General features: G+C 32.8%; 2 protein-coding genes and 1 long non-coding RNA gene across 3 annotated transcripts; all 3 read right to left on the reverse strand.

The window, feature by feature from the left end:
- Positions 1-4,126: 4,126 nt before the first annotated feature.
- On the reverse strand, positions 4,127-6,795 carry LOC114915806 (uncharacterized). Its single transcript, XR_003803889.2, has 3 exons — positions 5,769-6,795; positions 5,473-5,674; positions 4,127-4,409 (listed from the first exon to the last, which is right to left on the reverse strand). It is a non-coding gene; the product is annotated as an uncharacterized LOC114915806 (long non-coding RNA).
- A 559-nt stretch (positions 6,796-7,354) lies between these two features.
- On the reverse strand, positions 7,355-16,272 carry LOC109796348 (putative disease resistance protein RGA1). The gene is made up of 3 exons (XM_083077219.1): positions 16,016-16,272; positions 14,238-14,992; positions 7,355-9,341 (listed from the first exon to the last, which is right to left on the reverse strand). The coding sequence occupies exons 1-3, from the start codon at positions 16,104-16,106 to the stop codon at positions 7,521-7,523; spliced, it is 2,667 nt and encodes an 888-aa protein (XP_082933345.1). The 5' UTR covers positions 16,107-16,272; the 3' UTR covers positions 7,355-7,520.
- A 1,969-nt stretch (positions 16,273-18,241) lies between these two features.
- LOC109796347 (putative disease resistance protein RGA3) lies at positions 18,242-21,206 on the reverse strand. The gene has a single exon (XM_029271217.2). It carries the CDS (start codon positions 21,059-21,061, stop codon positions 18,425-18,427), a length of 2,637 nt encoding a protein of 878 aa, XP_029127050.2. The 5' UTR covers positions 21,062-21,206; the 3' UTR covers positions 18,242-18,424.
- Positions 21,207-22,367: the final 1,161 nt, after the last annotated feature.

A 22,367-nucleotide genomic window follows, 5' to 3' on the forward strand; every position in this document is an offset into this window, starting at 1 on the left:
TTTAAGATGTCTAAATATATCATTCTTTAAACACTTATAAGATGTTATTTTATTTTAGAAATTAAAAAATACAAATTAAATTTTAACCAAAAATAAAATAAAAATGGTTTTAGTTCGTATAAAATTAGTTGTTGTTTTTTATTTTAGTCTCTATAAAGTTTTTTTTTCATCTCTGAAAAATTGAAACCTTGTTATTATCCTTTATGTTTATTAAAAGGTTAAGTGAACATTCTATGTGTTACATATGATTATATGTTAGTGTTTATCTCTAAAAATTTGTATAGATCCTTAAAATGCTTGTTACTCATCTTTCTTAAAATAATTATTAGGGACAAAAAATAGTAACTTTAAATTTAGAGAGACAAAAATCAAAGAAAAATATTTTACAAAAATTAAACCAAAATTTATTTATTTTACAGGACCAAATTAATGTTTACAAATTTAAAAAACATGAAGAAAAAGGGGGGAAAATACAGGGATCAAAAGTAAAACTCCTTAAATTTATAGGACTAAAAATATATTTAAGTTAAATTAAAATATAAAAAGCAACCAAATAATTTTTAAAATGACATTATACATCACAATAATATTAAATATAATAAAAAATTAACTAAATTATAATTTTAGTCATTTATCATATTTTTTAGATTTATTTTGATCTTTATCTATTAAAATGTTAATTTTAATCTTTTATCCTTTACATTTGGATCAATTTTTTCCTTTTAAAAAAATTATCATTTCCAATTTTGTGAAATGAGTTTCAATTAGTTTTTTTATTGATCGAAGACTTGAAACTTATTATTCATGTATATGAAATCTATGAAATTCAATTGACGTCTAAATCAATAGAGTTAAAATCATAATAAAAATCATGTGAAAAATATGTTTCGTGAACAATTAGAAAATAATATGAAATTAGATTATTGAATTTTTCAATTTCTTTTTGGACTTATGTTTATGAAATTTTCACCATGCTTATGATTTTTTTAAATTTTAGTTGCATTTAATTGTTTTAATCACATGGTCTAAAGGCTTAGTCTTTTGACCCAAAGGCTTAGTCTTATAAATTCAATTCATACTCATTTCATTCTCTTAACATATCATCTTAACGTAAAACTCATGCATACACATTAACATCGTTTCATTCTCATGTCACATATAATCATCATTCCACATCACATTATTCACCAATGTTTCAAACACTGGAAATAATATTCTCAAGTCAAATATCAACATCTCATTACATATTACGTATAATCTTCTTAGGTTATATCATGCGTGACATCTCCTATCACATATAAATTTCTCATGCTACCCATAAACATATCATATCATGCATATCACATAAAAACACTTCATATTGCATATAGACACAATGTCTCAAGCATAAGGTAACACAAACATAACTTTGTATCATCATCATAACTCATTCACAAATATCCCCTCTCATTCTTTCTCTTTCTTAATGATTGATATAAGATTTTTAAAACATCTCCAAGATTAAATACTTAAAGGGTATAACAACTCACCATTACAACTTTCAAATTGTCTCTCCTTATATTAAGCTCTTACGATATTGTGGGGTCTAAATGCGATATTAAGAGTTATACATATAATATCAAATTGATATCAATTTTGTTAGAAAGATGATACAATTATCTAATTTTTATATTGACCTCAAGAATTAATTTTTTTTATCTTTTATTTTAAAAAATTACAATACTGCAACTTTTCAATCTAAATTTGACATCATAACCACCACTTACTAATTTGATCATAACTTAAGTTCTAAATCTCTTTTTTGGGTGATTATAACAAAAAGAAAAAGAAAAGCCATAAGAAAAGATAATTTTTATTAGCTATTGACTCTTTTTCGAAATTAGATTTATATCACAATTTATTTAGGGAAACTTCTCTAAAATCATTTCTAAAAGAAATATAAATGCTTATTCAAAAATTAAAATTAATTTATACACAAGTTAATTTGTAAAACAAAAATTATATTAATTTCTTTAAAATATATTTTTTAATTTATGTATAAGATAATTTTAATTTATAATTTTTTTTATTTTTATCTCCTAAAAATATTAATAAAAAAGTTTATCTAAACAAACCCTTGCTTAATAAATTATAGGCTAAAAGCCTAATTTGCTCCCTTATAATATTAAAAAGTTTTAATTTGATCTCACTTCAATTTTTTGTTTCAATTTGGTCTCAATTTAATTTAAAATACCTCAATAATTAGGGACTTTCGTCCAAATTTGACTAACGAGGTTAACTCCTTGTCACGTGGATGCCTACGTGGATTTACTTAAAGTTTTCTTCTCCACTCTTCTTCTTCCACCGAAACCCTAGACCTCCACCAATTCCTCAAGTAGTGTCGTGCCAACAATCATCGCGTCGTTGCCTTCGCCGACCCCAAGTGCACCACGCGCGGCTTTAGCCGCGCCCTCCCTCATCAGCAAAATCAACGTCGCTGTGAAGCAAAACCCCATCAGAATCAACATCGTCGCAAATTTGAGCCCCAAATCTATGAATTTTAGCTACCTTCTGGCAAAATTTGAGCCCAATCGGAGCTACTTTTTCTAAATTACCAAAATACCCCTATGTAAAAATTTATAGAACTCTATCAAGATGAAGGAATTTCGCAATTTTGAGCCCAGAAAACTTCTAAAGGGAGTATGTTTGCTCATAATCACGTTTACCTTTGCCAGCCAAGTTTCAGCCCAATCAGAGAAGAAATGAAAATTTCTGAGTAGGTTCTATGGAAGACAATTTCTCCATCTTCGGATTTCTATTAGTCCACTATTTTTTTCTACACCTTTTACTTTGTTTTTCCTCTGTTTTGGCAGTAAAAAGAAACAACAACAAAATAACTACAGAACAGCAATGGAAAAATTGTAAAACATCAACGAAAAAATTGCAAAACAGCAACAAAAAAACTACAAAATAGCAACAAAACAATTGCAATTTTTTTTCAATAATCAGAAATAGAATTAGAGATGAACAGCAAACTCTTTTTTTTTAAGCAAACAAATAACAAACTCTATATTATTTAGAGACGAACAACAAAATATACCTATTATTTGAAACAGAATTAGAGACGAATCTGAACCTGTAGGGAGTTAGTGACTAAACAAACAAACAAAAATAGAAACAAAAATTTACCTATACTACAAACCTAAAAACTAAAATTATAAAAGCAACAGAATACTCTATTATTTAGAGACAGAAAAATAAAGACATTTATATAAACACTTGGTATACAAAATGGAAACATTTCATCAAACTGTTAGTATACATGATAAAAATCAAAACAAAATGACTTGTGTTCCTAGCAACGATGTCATTTTGATAGCATTGCCGAGTCATTATCAAACAAAACTAGGTTTCTCAAAAAATTTGTAATATAGAGAATTAACCTAGGTCATCTCTCAAAGACACAAGTTCATTCTATTTTTGGTTTTTATCATGTAATTGTGTTAGGTTTGGAGGAATTTTGTTTCAAACAAATTGTAAACAACAATATAGAAAAGAGAAGATAGAATCCAAACACAGAATTTCAATATTATCAAATATTGGTTCAAGGTTTCAATTCATACGATGTAATTTTCATTGTTCATAACAAATACGAATTCTTAATCAACCTAATTCAATTCGAAATTAATCAATACAGAAATTTAAATCTAGATTATAAATCCCATTAAAACAAGAACTATAATCGCACATTTAAAGTTCTAACAAAATTCAAGTATGGTAATCGATTGAATTAGGAGATTTAGGTTATTTCTGATATGAAGTTACATCATCTCATTTTTGTTTAGGATTCAAAACAAAAATTCAATATCATCAAAAACGAAATTATCCTAAACTGAAAAGAGAAGAGGAAGAGAGAATTCATTCGGTAAAAGTTAGGAACTCAAATTTACTGTAGTTCTTGAAATCCTAAACCGAATGATGGATTAGTGTTGTCTCATAATCATGTTGCTTCAATCAATTCAAGTATAGAAGAAAGAAATCTCGTGAGAGAGAAGAGAAGAGAAATTCCGTGAAAGAGAAGAGAGTTTAGAGAAAATGAGAGAAGCTTCTTGAGCAAGAAACCTCAAATCTGAAAAATGAGGTAAAACTTCAATGCAAAGAGTCATTACATGTATTTAAAGACAAAGTTATGAGCCTAAACTAAGGGTCCAGCCCACCAATTACACTCCTAAAGCCTAATTAACTACAACTAAATAGTTTTAAGACAAGCTGAAAATTTTAATGCAGGGCTGCAATCTTAAGACGTGATTTTGGGCCTGAAAACATTTGAATTGGGTTTTTCTCCCAACAAAGAAGTTGTAGATCTCCCTCTTATCTTTCCAGGGACACCAAGTTTGCCCAATCCCAAGTTGTATGGCTCCAAATATGACCTGCACAAATAATTATGTTAAAATAGGAAATTATTACAAAAATTTAGTAAAAATTACGACTAAATCTTAAATGACTCACTAACACAAATCTAAATTAATACTAGTAATACATGAATATATGATACTAAAAAAAGTCAAATAAGACAAAAATATATAAAGAAAGATGTACTAAAATATGACTATAACATACCATGCCAACATGACAAAAAAAAAAAAAAACTTAAAACTACCTTAACAAACAACAAGCTAACCATATGCGCGACAAATAAAACAATAAAGTTTCCCTTCTGTCATAGACATACGATCTATTAGAAATTAGAATTATACCAATTTTAGATAATCCAGCCTAGAAATAGAAGGGACATTCCTAGGTATTGTGCCCAAACAGAATTATCCCTCTATCACTAGCAAGCACATAGTTATGCCCACTACAAACCTCAGAAGATACAAATTAATCACGATGACATTGACATTTGTTTTCTTAGAGTGTGTTTAGATGAGTTGAAGTGTTTTGTTTGAATGAAAAATTTATAAAGTATTTAAAATTCAAGTATTTGTGAAATTCTTTAAAAAATAATTTCAAATTTTTTTAAAAAAGTAAGAATTAGAAATTCTTCATATTTTTCTTTCTTATCTCACCTATATATTTTTTATCTCTCCTATTCCTTAATTGTTAATATTCAAAAATATTTTTATTAAATATTATCTAATATTAATTTTTAAAAATATTAAATATTTAAACTAATATTTATTTTTATAAATTTAATCTTAAAATCTCAATATATATATTTAAAATTAATATTATCCATGGTAAAAATTAAATTACTATATCTAAACTAAAAATTTAAAATTTATGAAATTTGAATTAACTTATTCAAATAAAACATTTAAAGAATGATGGAAATAAAAATTAAAATTAAAGTAATTCAAATTTCAAAAATTTTAAATTTTTAAAATTTTTAAAATTTTTTATTCAAACATATTATAATAAAATATATTTTTTAATGTTTGTAGTAAAATATCAAAAGAAAAAAGACTTTGCCAACTGGATAGTTATCCTTACCTGTCGTAATTTTCATTCCTCGAAGAATGTTGGTGTCAGAGGTCACCATTATCAAGTTGTTCAGTTCACAATTAACCCCGTTATTTGCATCGAAAACACAAGATTATCATGTTAAATATAATGAAAATGAGAGAGCATAAACTAACCTCATCAGTCATCATTTGACCAATATATGTATGTAAGGGAGATCTTCCTGGTGGAACTATTTGATTAAAGTAGTCTGTTAGTGCAACTATTTCAATACTAAATATATTAATATCCAGATTCAAAATCAAAATTTTTAAATTTACTCCTACCTTCAAGATTTGGCTTCGACAGAGAAATCATGATTCATGACTGTTGAAGGTGAAGATTTGAAGGATTTGTGAGATGGTCATGAAGGAGGTGAGCCTATCGCGCATAAATAATGGAGGAGCGGCGTCGGGGTGGGGAGGTTGCAACAGACGGTGGAGGCAACGAAAGTGTGTTGCCATAGTGGTTTTCACTTCAACGGAGAAGTCAATTGAATTTGGTGAAGCTAGTGGACAAATGATAACTATGGAACTGATCCTTAACAGAAGAACCAGTTTAAATATTTAAGATTTGTAACTATAAAGATACATGATTTGTGATGATGAAGATATATTAAAATAATAAAGATATTATAAAATAAAATGACATATAAACATTATGACATAACAATATTTTATATATATTTTAAAATGATGTGTCAATGTAACATAGAATAGATCGATTTTTATATTATAAATAGATTAATTTCAATTCTTGGGAGAAATAAAAATCTTGCTATACATTATATTTATCTCTAGAATCAAGAAACCTTTTTATGAATTGTCGTGAAATTCAAAAAGGCCTTTCAGTTGATCATGAAGCAACAAATTGCTATCATTTTAGCCTAAATACTACAAAATAATTCATATAATTACCTTCTCATTCTAAAAAAGATAAAACAAGAAAATGAGTTCGAGGATGGTGTTTGTCGCAGTCAAAGGCCACCACAAATCGCGTATTCAAAACTATTACAAAATACACCGATAGTCATTTTAGCAATTCTAGAAAGATAACTTTAGGAAGTAAAATGAGTTATTTTTATATTAGGGAGTAGGGACTAAAAATATTTTTTTAATTTGAAGACTAAAAATAAAACGGACCTAAATAGTAAAAATATATTTAAACTTATAAATAGATGGAGATAAAAGAGATCTGTTCATGAAATGTTGACTATACCAAGAACAGCTAGCTACCATTTACTGCAGTTTAAGTTTTTATGTTATGGTAAGTGGTAACATAATTGGAGTCAAATTTTAAAATAGGGGTGTGAAAAAAATGATAGATCATGTTTCCAATTTAATTATTTATAGACCAAATACACTCATAACATCTCTCAACATAAGGAAATGCCATAATCTTCTATTGTAAAGCTTGATTTGGAAAAAAAGGAAGAAAAAAAACACTTTCGTTGTCAAGCTAAATTGTTTAAAGACCTATTCAATGGAAGATATGGAAAGTAACAGTACAGTGCATATACCCTAAGCCAAGCAACATTGACATGACATTAAAGCCCGTTTAATGGTCATAATAGAATATAATATGATAGGAGAAAAAGATGATACAATAAAAATAAGATAAATTTTAATCATAACTAATATTTGGTAATAAGTCAAATAATATTATAATATATGTTATGTATTTAATATATACTAATAAAACTTTTATACAAATTTTTTTATCTTTTATTAATTATTATCATGAGATTCATACAATTTTTATAAAAAATTAAAATTATCAAAAATAATATGTATATCAAAATAAGAAATCATCTTTATATATAGCTACATATTATAGGATTCTTTTCATGAAATGAAATAATCTAAGCAATCAATTTTGAACCGAAACCTTTATTTGTTCACAGGGGTTGCAGTTCGGAACTGCACAAATGAGACTTGATCTCAAAAAATGAAAAAAAAGAAAACAAAATCGCATTAGAAGGATGATCTTCTCTACACTGTTGTAGTCTCATTTGTGCAACATTTCAGTTTTACATTTTACTACTGGCGCAATCTCAACCGCAGCTGCGACTGCATTCGAAAAAGGAGTTGTCCTTCTCTTGTTTCTCCGATGGAAAGGCGTTTGATGTGAGAGATGAAGGACCAGTACTCACCAGATTGTGGTTCACATTTTCGACACAATTCAGGACAACCATCTATGCTCAAATCTTCAAGGGCAGTGAGGCTATGCATGTCACTCGGAAGATACGACAGCTGAGGACAGTTAACTATATGGAGCATCTTAAGATGACTCATTCTTGTCAGACACTCAGGAAGCATCTTAAGACTATCACAATTTAAAATTAATAATGTCTGCAAAGTGTCTGCGGCTCCTTCAATCCATTCAGGGAATGTCTGTTGCCTTGGACAATGCTCAAGATGCAGATACTTCATCCTCAATCTTTGTTTTGGGCTTTCACAGTTACACGAAAGATTTAGCATCTCGCACTTTATTACAAACAGAACTTCCAGTTTAGGCAGAATATGAAGAGGTAAGGACTCAAGGCTCCCACATGATTGAACAACCAAAATTTCAAGGGAAGTGAGTTGTGCCCTTCTGAACAAAACCTTCAAATTGTCGCAATATTCAAAAGTCAGAGTATGAAGATTGTTCAAGTTTGCAAATTCATCCTCTGGAAGAGTAGATTGTTTTGTGGTTATATGCAAGTGCTGAAGGCTGACTAACATCCCTAATCCTTTAGGCAATGTTTCAAGCTCCACGCATCCTCTGAGTGACAAAAATAGCAAATTTTGGAGTTTGTATATAGATTGAGGAAGTCTTTTTATTTTGCAATTATTTTCAAGCTTGAGAGATCGCAAATTTTCCAATTTAGCAATTGAATTTGGCAGCGTCTCTAAAGAGGAATCACTCAAATCTAAAATTCGTAAGTATTTGTATCTTGTTATCCATGTATTCGAAAGAGCTTCACTGTGCAAACCCACTCCATGGATCGGAAATAATATAATTCTCACACTTCTGGACTTGGGGAACAAAGCATGGCTAAGTGAAACATTTTCAACGATGGATAAATGCCTTACTTGTTCAGGTATATTGCGAGTATGGGAATTTACTACTAAAAGCTCCTCTTTCGCGATGTACAACACAAGATCATGTACCAAATCATGTACTTTGAAATAGTAGATGTGGCCAAAGTCCTCAAAATCCTCCAGAAATGATCTGGAATGTAACTCAGTTATATATTGTTTTGCAACATTCTCTACCTCTCGACTTCCAACCGGAGATCGAAGTAATCCAAGTGTCACCCAAAGACTAGAAATGTAAACACTAGAAAAACCAAAATCTTTAGGAAAGAGGGAAAAGTAAGCAAAACAGTGTCTTAAATAGGATGGCATTTGATCATAGCTTAACTTAAGAGCAGGTAAAATGTCATCTTTTTTCTGTTTTAAGTTCCATATCTCGTGATCTCTTACGAATTCCCACCTTTCTAGATTAAAATTTAAGAATAGGGAACTTCCTAAAGTTCGAACAGCCAATGGAACTCCTCGACATTTTTGCACAATTTCTTTTCCTATCTCCACTAAATTTGGATATTTTGTTTCTTCGCCTTCCTTAAATGCCCATTTGACAAACAGAGATAAACAATTCTCCAGAGAAAGACCTTCTAAAACATACGGGGTAACAGTGCTCATCATTGAAGCAATTGTGTTACTTCGTGTTGTCACTATGATTTTGCTTCCCACTGCACCAACCTTCAATAAATCTTTCAACTCTATCCATTTTGCACGATCATCACTCCATATATCATCCAACACTAGTAAATACTTATGACCAGAAAGCTTGCGTCTAAGACGACTTTGTAACTGTTGCGGAAACGTCTAGCAAATTTTAAACCAAAAACAAAACAATAAAGAAAGAACACCAAGAATTTAACGAGGTTCAGCCAATTATGCCTACTTCCTCGGACACTACCAAATATATTTCACTAAGAAATATTACAATAGAGAGAGAAGAGAAAACTACAAGCCTTAGAAGTTACAAATGAACTTGTAGTTGGGATGATTTCAAAGTGAAGGGAAGGGTTTCTATATATAGAACCTAAGGCACTACACATTCCCAAACTTATCCAATGTGGGACTAATTTGGCCACATCAAAAAAAACTTATTCGATGTGGGACTAAATTTGCCACACCATATTCAACAAATCTCCACCTTGGCAAATTTCATATTTTCAAATCTCTCATCTTTGATAGTGTCTACCAATGCAGTCTTCAAATTTTGATAATATTAATCAAGTCCAAACAGTGTTGGAACTTGATTGAATCTACTACCTTTGTCAACATATCAGCTGGATTCTCTGTGGTCCTTATCTTCTGGATAGCCACTCCACCTTCTTCGATAATCTCTCTTATGAAGTGGTAACGAACATCAATATGCTTCGTCCTTGCATGGTAAGTTTGATTCTTTGCCAACATGATTGCACTTTGACTATCACAATGCACCTTCACATGCTTTTGTAGAATTCCTAATTCACCAAGCAACCCTTGAAGCCAAATTGCTTCCTTCACAGCCTCTGTCAAAGCCATATACTCTGCCTCTGTTGTAGACAAAGCTACAGTTGACTGTAAAGTAGACCTCCAACATACCGGTGCTTTTGCCAAAGTAAAAACATAGCCAGTAGTTGATCGACGATTATCCAAATCTCCAGCATAGTTGGAATCACAATATCCAACCACATTTTGACCATCTTGTTCCAGCTGAAATACCAAACCAACATCTACAGTGTTCAGAATGTACCGTAGAATCCATTTCACAGCTTGCCAATGCTCTTTTCCTGGATTATGCATGTACCTGCTCACAACCCCTACTGCATATGAAATGTCAGGCCTTGTACACACCATAGCATACATTAAGCTTCCAACAGCGCTAGCATATGGAACTTTAGACATGTAGGCTTTCTCTGCTGCATCTCTTGGAGATAAATTTTCACTGAGTTTAAAATGAGAAGCAAGTGGTGTACTAACAGGTTTGGATTCATCAGATATGCCAAAACGTTTTAGTACCCTTTTCAAATACTCTTTCTGAGTTAAACAAAGTCTTCCCAATTTTCTGTCTCTACTTATCTCCATGCCAAGAATTTTCTTTGCTTCACCAAGATCCTTCATTTCAAATTCACCATTTAATTGAGTTTTTAACTTCTCAATTTCCTCTTTGTTCTTGGAAGCAATCAACATATCATCAACATAAAGAAGAAGATATATAAAAGATCCATCATGCAGCTTGCGCAAATACACACAGTGATCGTACTCGCTCCTTGTGTACTTTTGCCTCAACATAAACTTGTCAAATCGTTTGTACCATTGTCTTGGTGATTGCTTCAATCCATACAACGATTTTTCAAGTTTACAAAACATATTTTCTTTTCCAGCAACCTTGAACCCTTCAGGTTGAGTCATATAGATTTCCTCCTCCAAGTCTCCATGTAAAAATGCCGTCTTTACATCCATTTGAACCAGTTCCATATCCAATTGTGCCACCAAAGCCAACAGAACACGGATGGAAGAGTGTTTTACAACTGGAGAAAACACCTCATTGTAGTCAATTCCTTCCTTCTGAGCATAACCTTTGGCTACTAACCTTGCTTTGTAGCGCACTTCTGACTTGTCAGGAAATCCATCTTTCTTTGCATATACCCATTTGCACCCAATTGCTTTCTTTCCCTTTGGAAGATTTGCTAACTTCCAAGTCTGGTTCCTTCTAAGGGACTCCATTTCTTCAGACATGGCACTTCTCCACTTATCTTCTTCTGAACCTTTGACTGCTTCAATATAAGTGGTAGGAATGTCATCACTTGCAACTGGAGATGCATAGGACACCATATCAACATAACGAGCAGGCATTATGGTTGTCCTCTTTGGCTTTCTTAATGCAATTGATTCAAGTTGCTGTGGAGGTTCTTGGATATGAACCTCTTCTTCATCTGACTCCTCATCTACCATAGGAGTTTTTTCTTCATCATTTGCTGGAAAAACAATCTTCCTTTCAAACTCCACCTGTTTTGGAGTACCATTCTTCTTTTGTACTGTTGTCACCTTTCCCAACATGGTAGATTCATCAAAGGTGACATCCCTGCTAATGATTGTCTTCTTGGTCTCTAGGCACCAAAGACGATATCCTTTTACACCAGATGCAATCCCCATGAAAATTGCTTTCTTTGCACGAGGATCCAATTTTGACTCCTTAACATGATAATAAGCAGTGCAGCCAAATACATGTAAGGAATCATAATCTGTAGCAGGTTTTCCGAACCATTTCTCTAGTGGTGTTTTGCCACCAATTGCACTTGATGGTAGGCGATTGATAAGATGACTCGCATATACAACAGCTTCAGCCCAAAACTGTTTGCCCAATCCAGCATTGGACAACATACACCGAACTTTCTCCAGCAACGTTCGATTCATGCGTTCTGCCACTCCATTTTGTTGTGGTGTGTGCTTGACTGTGAAGTGTCTGACAATACCGCTTTCTTCGCAAGCCTTCTTAAATGGATCACTCGTGTACTCCCCACCATTGTCTGTTCGAAAGTGCTTGATCTTTCGCCCAGTTTGGGTTTCCATCCTCTTTTTCCATTTAAGGAAAATTCCAAGCACCTCATCCTTAGTCTTCATTGCATACACCCAAATTCTCCGGGAAAAATCATCAACAAAGGTGACATAGTAGTGGTTTCCTGCCAATGATGCTGTTTTTGAAGGTCCCCACACATCAGAATGAACATAATCCAAAATACCTTTAGTATCATGGATAGCTGTTCCAAAATTCACCCTTGTCTTCTTCCCTTTGACACAATGCTCACAAAAGTCCAATTTGCAAGCCTGAATATTTTTCAACAATCCTTGTTTCATGAGTAAATTCAAGGATCTTTCACCAGCGTGTCCCAGCCGCATATGCCATAACTTGGCCAACTCCAACTCCTTCTCGTCACTGGATGCCACTGCTGCAGTTCCAATAATAGTAGTACCTTGGTAATAGTACAACCTATTATTTTTCCGAACTCCTTTCATTACCACCAGAGCTCCAGAGATTATCTTCATTACTCCACCTTCTGCGTGCACCGTGAAACCCTTCTCTTCTAAGGCTCCCACAGAAATGAGATTTCTTGATAAACTCGGGACAAAACGAACATCCTTCAAAGTTCTGATTGCTCCATCACGATTCTTCAATCGAATAGAACCAATCCCATGTGTGGTAAGAGGAACATCATTTGCTGTATAAACAACTCCTTCTTCTAGTTCTCTGAAATCATAGAACCATTCTCGATTAGGACACATATGATTGCTGCATCCCGAATCAAGAAGCCAAGCACTAGAAGAGCTGGTTGAACCAGACACAGCAAGTGAACAATCTGAGTCATCAACATACTCAGCTACATTTGAATCTGCAACAGTCTTAGATTGACCTTTGTTTTTTAGTTTAGGACAATCTTTCTTCCAATGCCCCTTTTCTCGACAAAAGGCACACTCATCTTTCCCAACTTTAGCCTTCGACTTCGATCGCTTCTTCTTTCCTTTCGCCTGGATCACCGGACGTCCTCTTGCAACCAAAGCTTCATTAGCCTTCTCTGAGCTATCTTTTTTGTCTTTTCTCCTCAGTTCATAGCTGTATAGGGCTCCACAAACTTCATTTAGAGACACAGCAACCTTCCCATGGAGTAGAGTTGTTTCAAGAAACTCAAACTCTTCAGGAAGTGATCCCAACAACATTAGGGCCAGATCCTCATCTTCAAAAGTCACGTCCAAGTTTAACAAATCAGCAACAAGCTGATTAAAACTGGTGATGTGATCATTCATTGTGGTACCAGGAATGTAAGTGAACCGAAACAGCCTTTTCTTCATGTGAAGTTTATTCTGACTGCTTTTCTTCAAGAACTTTTCCTCCAACTCCATCATCAACTTACTAGCAGAGGTCTCTTTGCAAAATGCATACTTCTGCTCTCTTGATAAGCATGACCTTATTGTACCACATGCCAATCGATTGAGGGTCTTCCAATCTTCCTCTCCCATACTTTCTGGTTTCTTTCCTTCAATTGTAATGTCTAGACCTTGCTGAAAAAGAGCATCTAGAACCTCACTTTGCCACATGCCGAAATGACCGCTGCCATCGAAAATCTCTACCATCAACCTTGGATTCCCACCAACAGCTCTTTGCAAAATGCTTGAAGAAGCATTCAAAGTTGATGATGTAATTCTAAGTGGATTTTCTTCGTTTGCCATCTCAGCTCAATTTGAACAGAGGTTTAAAATTTGCTAAATGTCAAATAATAAAAATAGGTCCAGGATTAAGGAAAAATTTTCTGATGTGCCGACTATAGAATACCTACAGCGCACAGAGCATAGTGTTTTTTCCTTAAAATAACCTGGCTCTTGATACCAATTGTTGCGGAAACGTCTAGCAAATTTTAAACCAAAAACAAAACAATAAAGAAAGAACACCAAGAATTTAACGAGGTTCAGCCAATTATGCCTACTTCCTCGGACACTACCAAATATATTTCACTAAGAAATATTACAATAGAGAGAGAAGAGAAAACTACAAGCCTTAGAAGTTACAAATGAACTTGTAGTTGGGATGATTTCAAAGTGAAGGGAAGGGTTTCTATATATAGAACCTAAGGCACTACACATTCCCAAACTTATCCAATGTGGGACTAATTTGGCCACATCAAAAAAAACTTATTCGATGTGGGACTAAATTTGCCACACCATATTCAACAGTAACTGCTCAATATCTAAGCTGTTAAGGTTTTCTTGGTGAGCAAAAGCAATATTTGGAGCTGAAGCAGAGGCAGAGTTGATGATTTTAATAATTATCTGCCTAATGTCAAAATCATCTGAGACACACACCCACATCTTCAATTTGAAAAGTTCATCCATCCTCTTATCATTGAACACCAACTTTGCCAGTGTAGTCTTCCCCAAGCCTCCAATACCCACTAAGGGAATAACACAAAGACTTTTATCACCATCACCAAGAGGGTGAGGCTGCATTAAAAGTTTTAAAATGGCTTCCTTATCCTTCTCCCTTCCTATAACCCCTGAAGCATCAACATAGGAATAAGTCATTTCCCTCCTTTGCACAAGTCTGTGGTCAACATGAATCCTCTGAAGACCAAACTTGTTGCCATCAGCTGCTATCTTATCCAATCTATTTCTAATATATTTGATTTGACGAGCCATCTTAAAACGTAAAAGAAGAGAATTAGAGGAAGAAAAGAAGTGGCCTACCTTCATTCTGGTAGAGCCTGAAGCTTTGACAACTTGCTTTCTCAAGTTTTGGCACTGAAATCCATCCAATATATCTTCAGCATCTAAGCATGCGTTTTGAATCTGGCTGAGCCATTCACGCAACCCATGCTTCTGCTCCCTCTTCTCCTCAGCATCCAACAACACACCTTTCACAATTGACAAGGTGTCTTTGATCCCTTGCACATCCTCATACACATGATAGGCACGAGAAGCTTGTGTTAGAATAGTGGATTAGGGCCGGTGTGCTCCCTTGAGGGGGTGGATTGTGAAGTCCCACATCGGTTAGGAAGGAGAACGAAGCATGTCATATATATGGGTGTGGATACCTTCCTTGTGTGGACGCGTTTTGGGGTGGCATGAGTGTCATTGCCAGAAGCAAAACCGTGAGGGCTGCGGCCAAAGCGGACAATATCCACATGCGGGTTGTTGGGGTGTTACATTTATTGGGAAAAAACCCAAGTCCCGCCTATCCTAGATCATTAAAAAGAACCACCCACCATTTATCCACGTACCAAGCCCAATAGTGCTAGACGTGAGGGGGTGTATTGGGAAAAACCCAAGTCCCACATCGACTAGAGATTAGGCAATTGAATAGTATATAAGTGAAAAGCAACTCTCACCTTATAAGCGAGGGCGCTGGACTCCCATGAGGGGGGTGGATTAAGCCTAACTCAACCCTACAAAACCGGCTTGTAAGCTGGACGTGAGGGGGTGTATTGGGAAAAACCCAAGTCCCACATCGACTAGAGATTAGGCAATTGAATAGTATATAAGTGAAAAGCAACTCTCACCTTATAAGCGAGGGCGCTGGACTCCCATGAGGGGGGTGGATTAAGCCTAACTCAACCCTACAAAACCGGCTTGTAAGGTGAGAGTTGCTTTTCACTTATATACTATTCAATTGCCTAATCTCTAGTCGATGTGGGACTTGGGTTTTTCCCAATACACCCCCTCACGTCCAGCACTATTGGGCTTGGTACGTGGATAAATGGTGGGTGGCCCTTTTTAATGATCTAGGATAGGCGGGACTTGGGTTTTTTCCCAATACACCCCCTCATGCCTATGAGGCATGCATCAATGGTGGGTGGCCCATTTAAAGTGGATCTAAATGGCTCTGATACCATGTTAGAATAGTGGATTAAGCCTAACTCAACCCTACAAAACCGGCTTGTAAGGTGAGAGTTGTTTTTCACTTATATACTATTCAATTGCCTAATCTCTAGTCGATGTGGGACTTGGGTTTTTCCCAATAGCTTGTTCATAAACAGAAGAAGCAAGGTTCCTCAGCAGTGATTCAGCAATATCGAAGACAAAATATTCGGCCATGATATTAGGAAAGAGCAGAAAGGAATTGGGATGTAAGTTTGTGGTGCAGTCATTCGTGCTCCTATAAGTTTGTTTTCCAAATTGAACAGTGAGGATGACCAATGAGTCAATGAGACAATGACGTGATACTGTTTTATAAAGGAAACAGATGGTATGTACATCTATCGGGGTAACCACATAAGTCGTTAATTTTGACTTGTGACTTTTTTTTTTTTTTATGATATTGACTTGTGACTCTTCATGTCACGGTATTACGACCGTACACTTAGCTAGATCTCATAAATATAAATGAAAATAATTATATATAATTAAGGAAGGAGTCGGAGTTGAATGGTTTGGAGGCCAATTATTTATATACATTGTCAGTGTAAAGTTTTTTTATATTGGTAATCAGTCATATCTTTTAATAGTAACATCTCAGTTGTTTATTTAATAAAATAATAATAAAATAAGTAACTTTAAAAGATATAATTGGTTGTCAGTGTAAAAAACTTTACACTGGAAATATAGAGATGATTAACTCTTATTTATATATCTATACATATTATAAAAGAGATATATTTTGTTAATCGCTCTTTATGTCTCTATTATAATTAGACCCATTAGATATTAAAAAAGAAACTTCTTATATTTTCTCTGAATAACTATCCGCAATTTCTAAAAAGAAATTCACTTATTCTAAGAATATACATTAAATTTTAAATAAAAAATATCTATATTTATTTGCTCTAAAATTTTAAATATATTGATAATCTATTAAAATATAAAATTCAATTGATCTCTCTCCACTAATAGATTTAATGGTTTTTTTTAGATGTTTGAATTTCAACATTTTTTGTTTTAAAGAATGCATCAGTTGTAGTCGACTTCTACTTCATCTAATAATTAACAAAGGCAAAATGATTAATATAATTAAATAATAATAATAATATTTGTTTTTATGTTTTCTTTTTTATGTGAAAATATAAGTATTATTTTGAGAACTCCTATTTAGTAAAGATCATTTTTTGTAATTATATTTTAAAAAATGATAAATTTAGATAAATTCTTTATGTTTTATTATTAAAATTTTAATTTTAAAATATAATACATGAATATTTTCCTAATCATAAATATCTTACATTAAATACATAAACTTGATTAAATAATATAATGAAGTTGAATGGTTTGGAGGCCAATTATATATATATATATATATATATAAATAAGAAATTCACTTACTTCAAAAATACATATTAAATTTTAAATAAAAAAACATCTCTAAAATTTTAAATATATTGATAGCTGGCCAGGGTGGGTGAAAGGATTCGTCATTATGCAGTTGTGAAATACAAATTACAATTAAAAGGAATGGATAGTTAGTTATACAAATCATATGGATAGTTCAACAAAATTGATATTTCTAAAGGAAATGGAGTACACATTATAGTAAAAGACAAATAAATAATTACAATTAAAAATTGTTCATATATGACATTAATATAAATACATTCATACATATATATATATATAATTAGGATCTAACTTCTTTAAATTAAAGAAATTGTACTAAATCAACTATTGATATTATAATTAATTTTATATTTTATTTTATAAGAATTTAATTTTTTTACCAAATCTTAATCATTAATTTTATAATTAGTAGTTATGATTACACTTTATCCTCTAAAGTACACTTTTTCTCTTTAATAGAGTCGAATTTGTTGAATGTTACTCAACTATTAGAGAAAAACAATAAAGTATTATTTTAAAATAAAAAATTATGTGATTAACTATACAAACAACACAAAAGTGATAAAAAGTTCACAAGAAAGACAAGAATTTTGTTTTAAATTTGACAAAGAAAGAGCCAACTAAAAATAATAAAAATACAAATGAAGAATACAAAAATACATGTCTTTTAAAGAAACTTGTATTTACCAGGAGAATAAAAATGACAAAAAATCATCTTTTAAAGAGAAGTATAAATCAAAGAAAGAATAAATTAATTTTATTAGAAATGTTATTTTTGTTTCTAATATATACTTAAATTTAATTTATTTTAATTATTTTAAAATTTGATTCCTTATTTTTAAAATAACATGAGATTAATATTTAAATTTTGCTTTAAATATGCTCTCTATACACAGAGCCAATGAGTAAAATTAGACTAAAATGTATATCTTTAAAAAAAATACAAATAAATACAAAACAAGACATCAACTTACTCCATCCAGACATTTTTGAGTGGATTGAACAGTTTAACTAGGAAAAGAAAAATTCCTACAAGATCATAATTTAAATTTTAGTCCCCGTCCCAGCGCATCACGTCAGTTTTCCTAATCCCGCAATTTCAACCGCATCCGCGACTGCAATCGAAAGAGGAGGTGCCCTTCTCTTGTTTCTCCAATGGAAAGACGTTTGATGTGAGAGATGAAGGACCAGTACTCACCAGATTGTGGCTCACATTTTCGACACAGTTCAGGACAACCATCTATGCTCAAATCTTCAAGGGCAGTGAGTCGATGCATGCCACTTGGGAGAAACAACAGTTGAGGACAGTTAACAATGTGGAGCATCTTAAGATGACTCATTCTTGTCAGCCACTCAGGAAGCAACTTAAGACTATCACAATTTAAAATTAACAATGTCTGCAAAGTATCAGTGGCTCCTTCAATCCAGTGAGGCAATCTTTCTTGCCTTGGACAATTCTCGACATGCAGAAATTTCATCCTCAATCTTTGGATTTGGCTTTCATAGTTCCACGACAGATTTAGCATCTCGCACCTTATTACAAGCAGAACTTCCAGTTTAGGGAGAATATGAAGAGGTAAGGACTCAAGGCTCCCACACGATTGAACATGCAAAACTTGAAGGGATGTAAGTTGTGCCCATCTGAACAAAAACTTCAAATTGTCACAATATTCAAAACTCAAAGATTGGAGACTGCACAAGCTTGCAAATTCATCCTCTGAAAGAATAGATTGTTTTGTGGTTATATGCAAGTGTTGAAGGCTGATTAACATCCCTAATCCTTTAGGCAATGTTTCAAGCTCCACGCATCCTCTGAGTGACAAAAGTTGCAAGTTTTGGAGTTTGCGTATAGAATCAGGAAGTCTTTTTATTTTGCAATTATTTTCGAGTGTGAGAGCTCGCAAATGCTTCAATTTAGCAATCGAATTAGGTAGTGTCTCAAATGAGGAATCACTTAAATCTAAAATCCGTAAGTATTTGTATCTTGTTATCCATGTGACCAAAAGAGCTTCATTGTCAACACCCATTCCAACGATGGGAAATAATATAGTTCTCACACTTCTGGACTTGAAGAATAAAGCATGGCTAAGTGAATCAGTTTCCCCAACTGACAAATGCCTTACTTGCTTAGGTATATTCTGAGTGGAGTTTACCAGTAGATGCTCCTCTTTAGCGACATATGACGCAAGATCATGTACTAAATCATGTACTTTGAAATAGTAAATGTGGCCAAAGTCCTCAAAATCCTCAAGAAATGATCTAGAATGCAACTCATCTATATACTGTCTTGCAATATTCCGTAGCTTTTGACTTCCAACTGGAGGTCCTAGTAATCCAAGTGCCACCCAAAGACTAGAAATTTGAAGACCAGCAAAACCAAAATCTTTAGGAAAAAGGGAAAAATAAGCAAAACAATGTCTCAAATGGGATGGCATTTGATCATAGCTCAACTTCAGAGCAGGTAAAATGTCATCTTTTTTTTGTTCCAAGTTCCATATCTCATGATCTCTTATGAATTTCCACCTTTCTAAATCATAATTTAAGAACAGGGAACTCCCTAAAGTTCGCACCGCTAGTGGAACCCCTCGACACTTTTTCACAATTTCTTTTCCGATTTCCACCAGATTTGGATATTCGTTTTCTTCACCTTTCTTAAATGCCCATTTGAAAAAAAGAGATAAACAATTCTCCATAGAAAGGCCTTCTAAAATATACGAGGGAACTGTGCCCATCATTGATGCAATTGTGTTACTTCGTGTTGTCACTATGATTTTGCTTCCCACTGCACCAACCTTCAATAAATCTTTCAACTCTATCCATTTTGCATGGTCATCACTCCATATATCATCCAACACTAGTAAATACTTCTGACCAGAAAGCTTGTGTCTAAGACGACTTTGTAACAGCTCAATATCTAAACTGTTAATGTTTTCTTGGTGAGTAAGAGCAACAATTGGGGCTGAAGCAGAAGCTGAGTTGATGATTTTAATAATTATCTGTCTAATGTCAAAGTCATCTGAGATACACACCCACATCTTTAATTGGAAAAAATCGTCCATCCTCTTATCATTGAACACCAACTTTGCAAGTGTGGTCTTCCCTAAGCCTCCAATGCCCACGATGGGAATGACACACAGACTTCTATCTCCATCACCATCACCTTGAGGGAGAGGTTGCATCAAAAGCTTGATAATTTCCTCCCTATCCATCTCCCTTCCTATAACGCCTGAAGCGTCAACATAGGAATAAGTCATTTCCCTCCTTTGCACAAGTCTGTGGTCAACATCAATTCTCTGAAGACCAAACTTGTTGCCATCAGCTGCTATCTTATCCAAACTATGTCTAATATATTTGATTTGATGAGCCATCCTAAAACGGAAAAGAAGGGAATTAGAGGAAGAAAAGAAGTGGCCTACCTTCATTCTAGTGCTGCCTGAAGCTTTGACAACTTGCTTTCTCAAGTTTTGGTACTCAAATCCATCCAATATATCTTCAGCATCTAAGCATACGTTTTGAATCTGCCTGAGCCATTCACGCAACCCATGCTTCTGCTCCCTCTTCTCCTCAGCATCCAACAACACACCTTTCACAATTGACAAGGTGTCTTTGATCCCTTGCACATCCTCATACACATGATAGGCACAAGAAGCTTCTTCATAAACAGAAGAAGCAAGCTTCCCTAGCAGTGATTCAGCAATATCAAAGACAAAATACTCGGCCATTATATTCAGGAATGAGCATAAAGGAATTGGGATGTAAGTTTATGGTGTGGTCATTCGTCCTCCTATAAGTTTGTTTTCCAAATTGAACAGTCAGGATGAGCAATGAGTCGATGAATTCAATGTTTAATGGTTCTTTTTAGATGTTTGAATTTCAATATTTTTTCTTTTGAAGAATACAACAATTGTAGTCGACTTCTTCATTTAAGAATAGCTAAAACCCTATTTTGGTCTCTTATATTAATTGTTTGTTTCAATTTAGTCCCACTTTTATTTTTTATTTAAACGGAGTTAACTTTTGGCCACGTGGATGCCACGTAGATGCATACGTAGATGCCACGTGGTGGTTGACAATTTTTTTGAAAACATCTGGACCCAAACCAGAACAGGCCGTTCTGGTTGCACTTTTGGGTGTGTTAATTTTGCAATTGAAACGGACTGTTCCAGATGCAAAAATTAACACACTACCAGTGCAGCAGAACGGGCCATTCTGGTTTCAGAACGGGCCGTTCTAGATTCAGAACGGCCCGTTCCAAAACTGAGAATATAATATTCTTGACTTAATTGTGTTTTTGATTACTCAAGTATTATAATTATGCAATTTTGATCCCTAAGGTTTTAATTGAGTAATTTCAGTCCTTAAAAGATTACAATTGTGTAATTTTAGTCTCAAAATTTTTAATTGAACAATTTTAATCTCTCAAATATCATAATTGTGCAATTTTAGTCTTTCTCATTAAAAATTTAATAATTTTAAAATTTTAATATATATATATAATGTTTTAAAACTATATAATTGTTTGCTTATTTAAATTAACGTATATTATAATTTTTTTTAATATATCAAATGATATATATTTATTATTACTAAATAAATAAAATTTATATATTATTAGTATTTTAATATTACTGATAAATTAATATCAATAATATTTTTACTATATTTATAAATAAACTAATAATTTGATAAATATAACTTAATATATATTAATATACTTTTACAAAAATATAAATATATAAGATTAGATATATATTTCTAATTAATATACTTATATTTTTGTAAAAGTTATATTATATAACAAGTTATATTTATCAAATTATTAGTTTATCTATAAATATATTAATAATATTATTGATATAATATCGAAAATTATAATATACGTTAATTTGAATAGATAAATAATTGTTTAATTTTAAAACATTATATATATATATATTAAAATTATTAATTTTTAATGGGAGAAACTAAAATAGTATTATTATGATATTCGAGGGACTAAAATTGTTCAATTAAAAATTGAAGGACCAA

Source organism: Cajanus cajan, chromosome 6 (genome assembly GCF_000230855.2).
Source record: "Cajanus cajan strain Asha chromosome 6, NIPB_CcT2T_4, whole genome shotgun sequence".
NCBI classification, from domain to species: domain Eukaryota; kingdom Viridiplantae; phylum Streptophyta; class Magnoliopsida; order Fabales; family Fabaceae; genus Cajanus; species Cajanus cajan.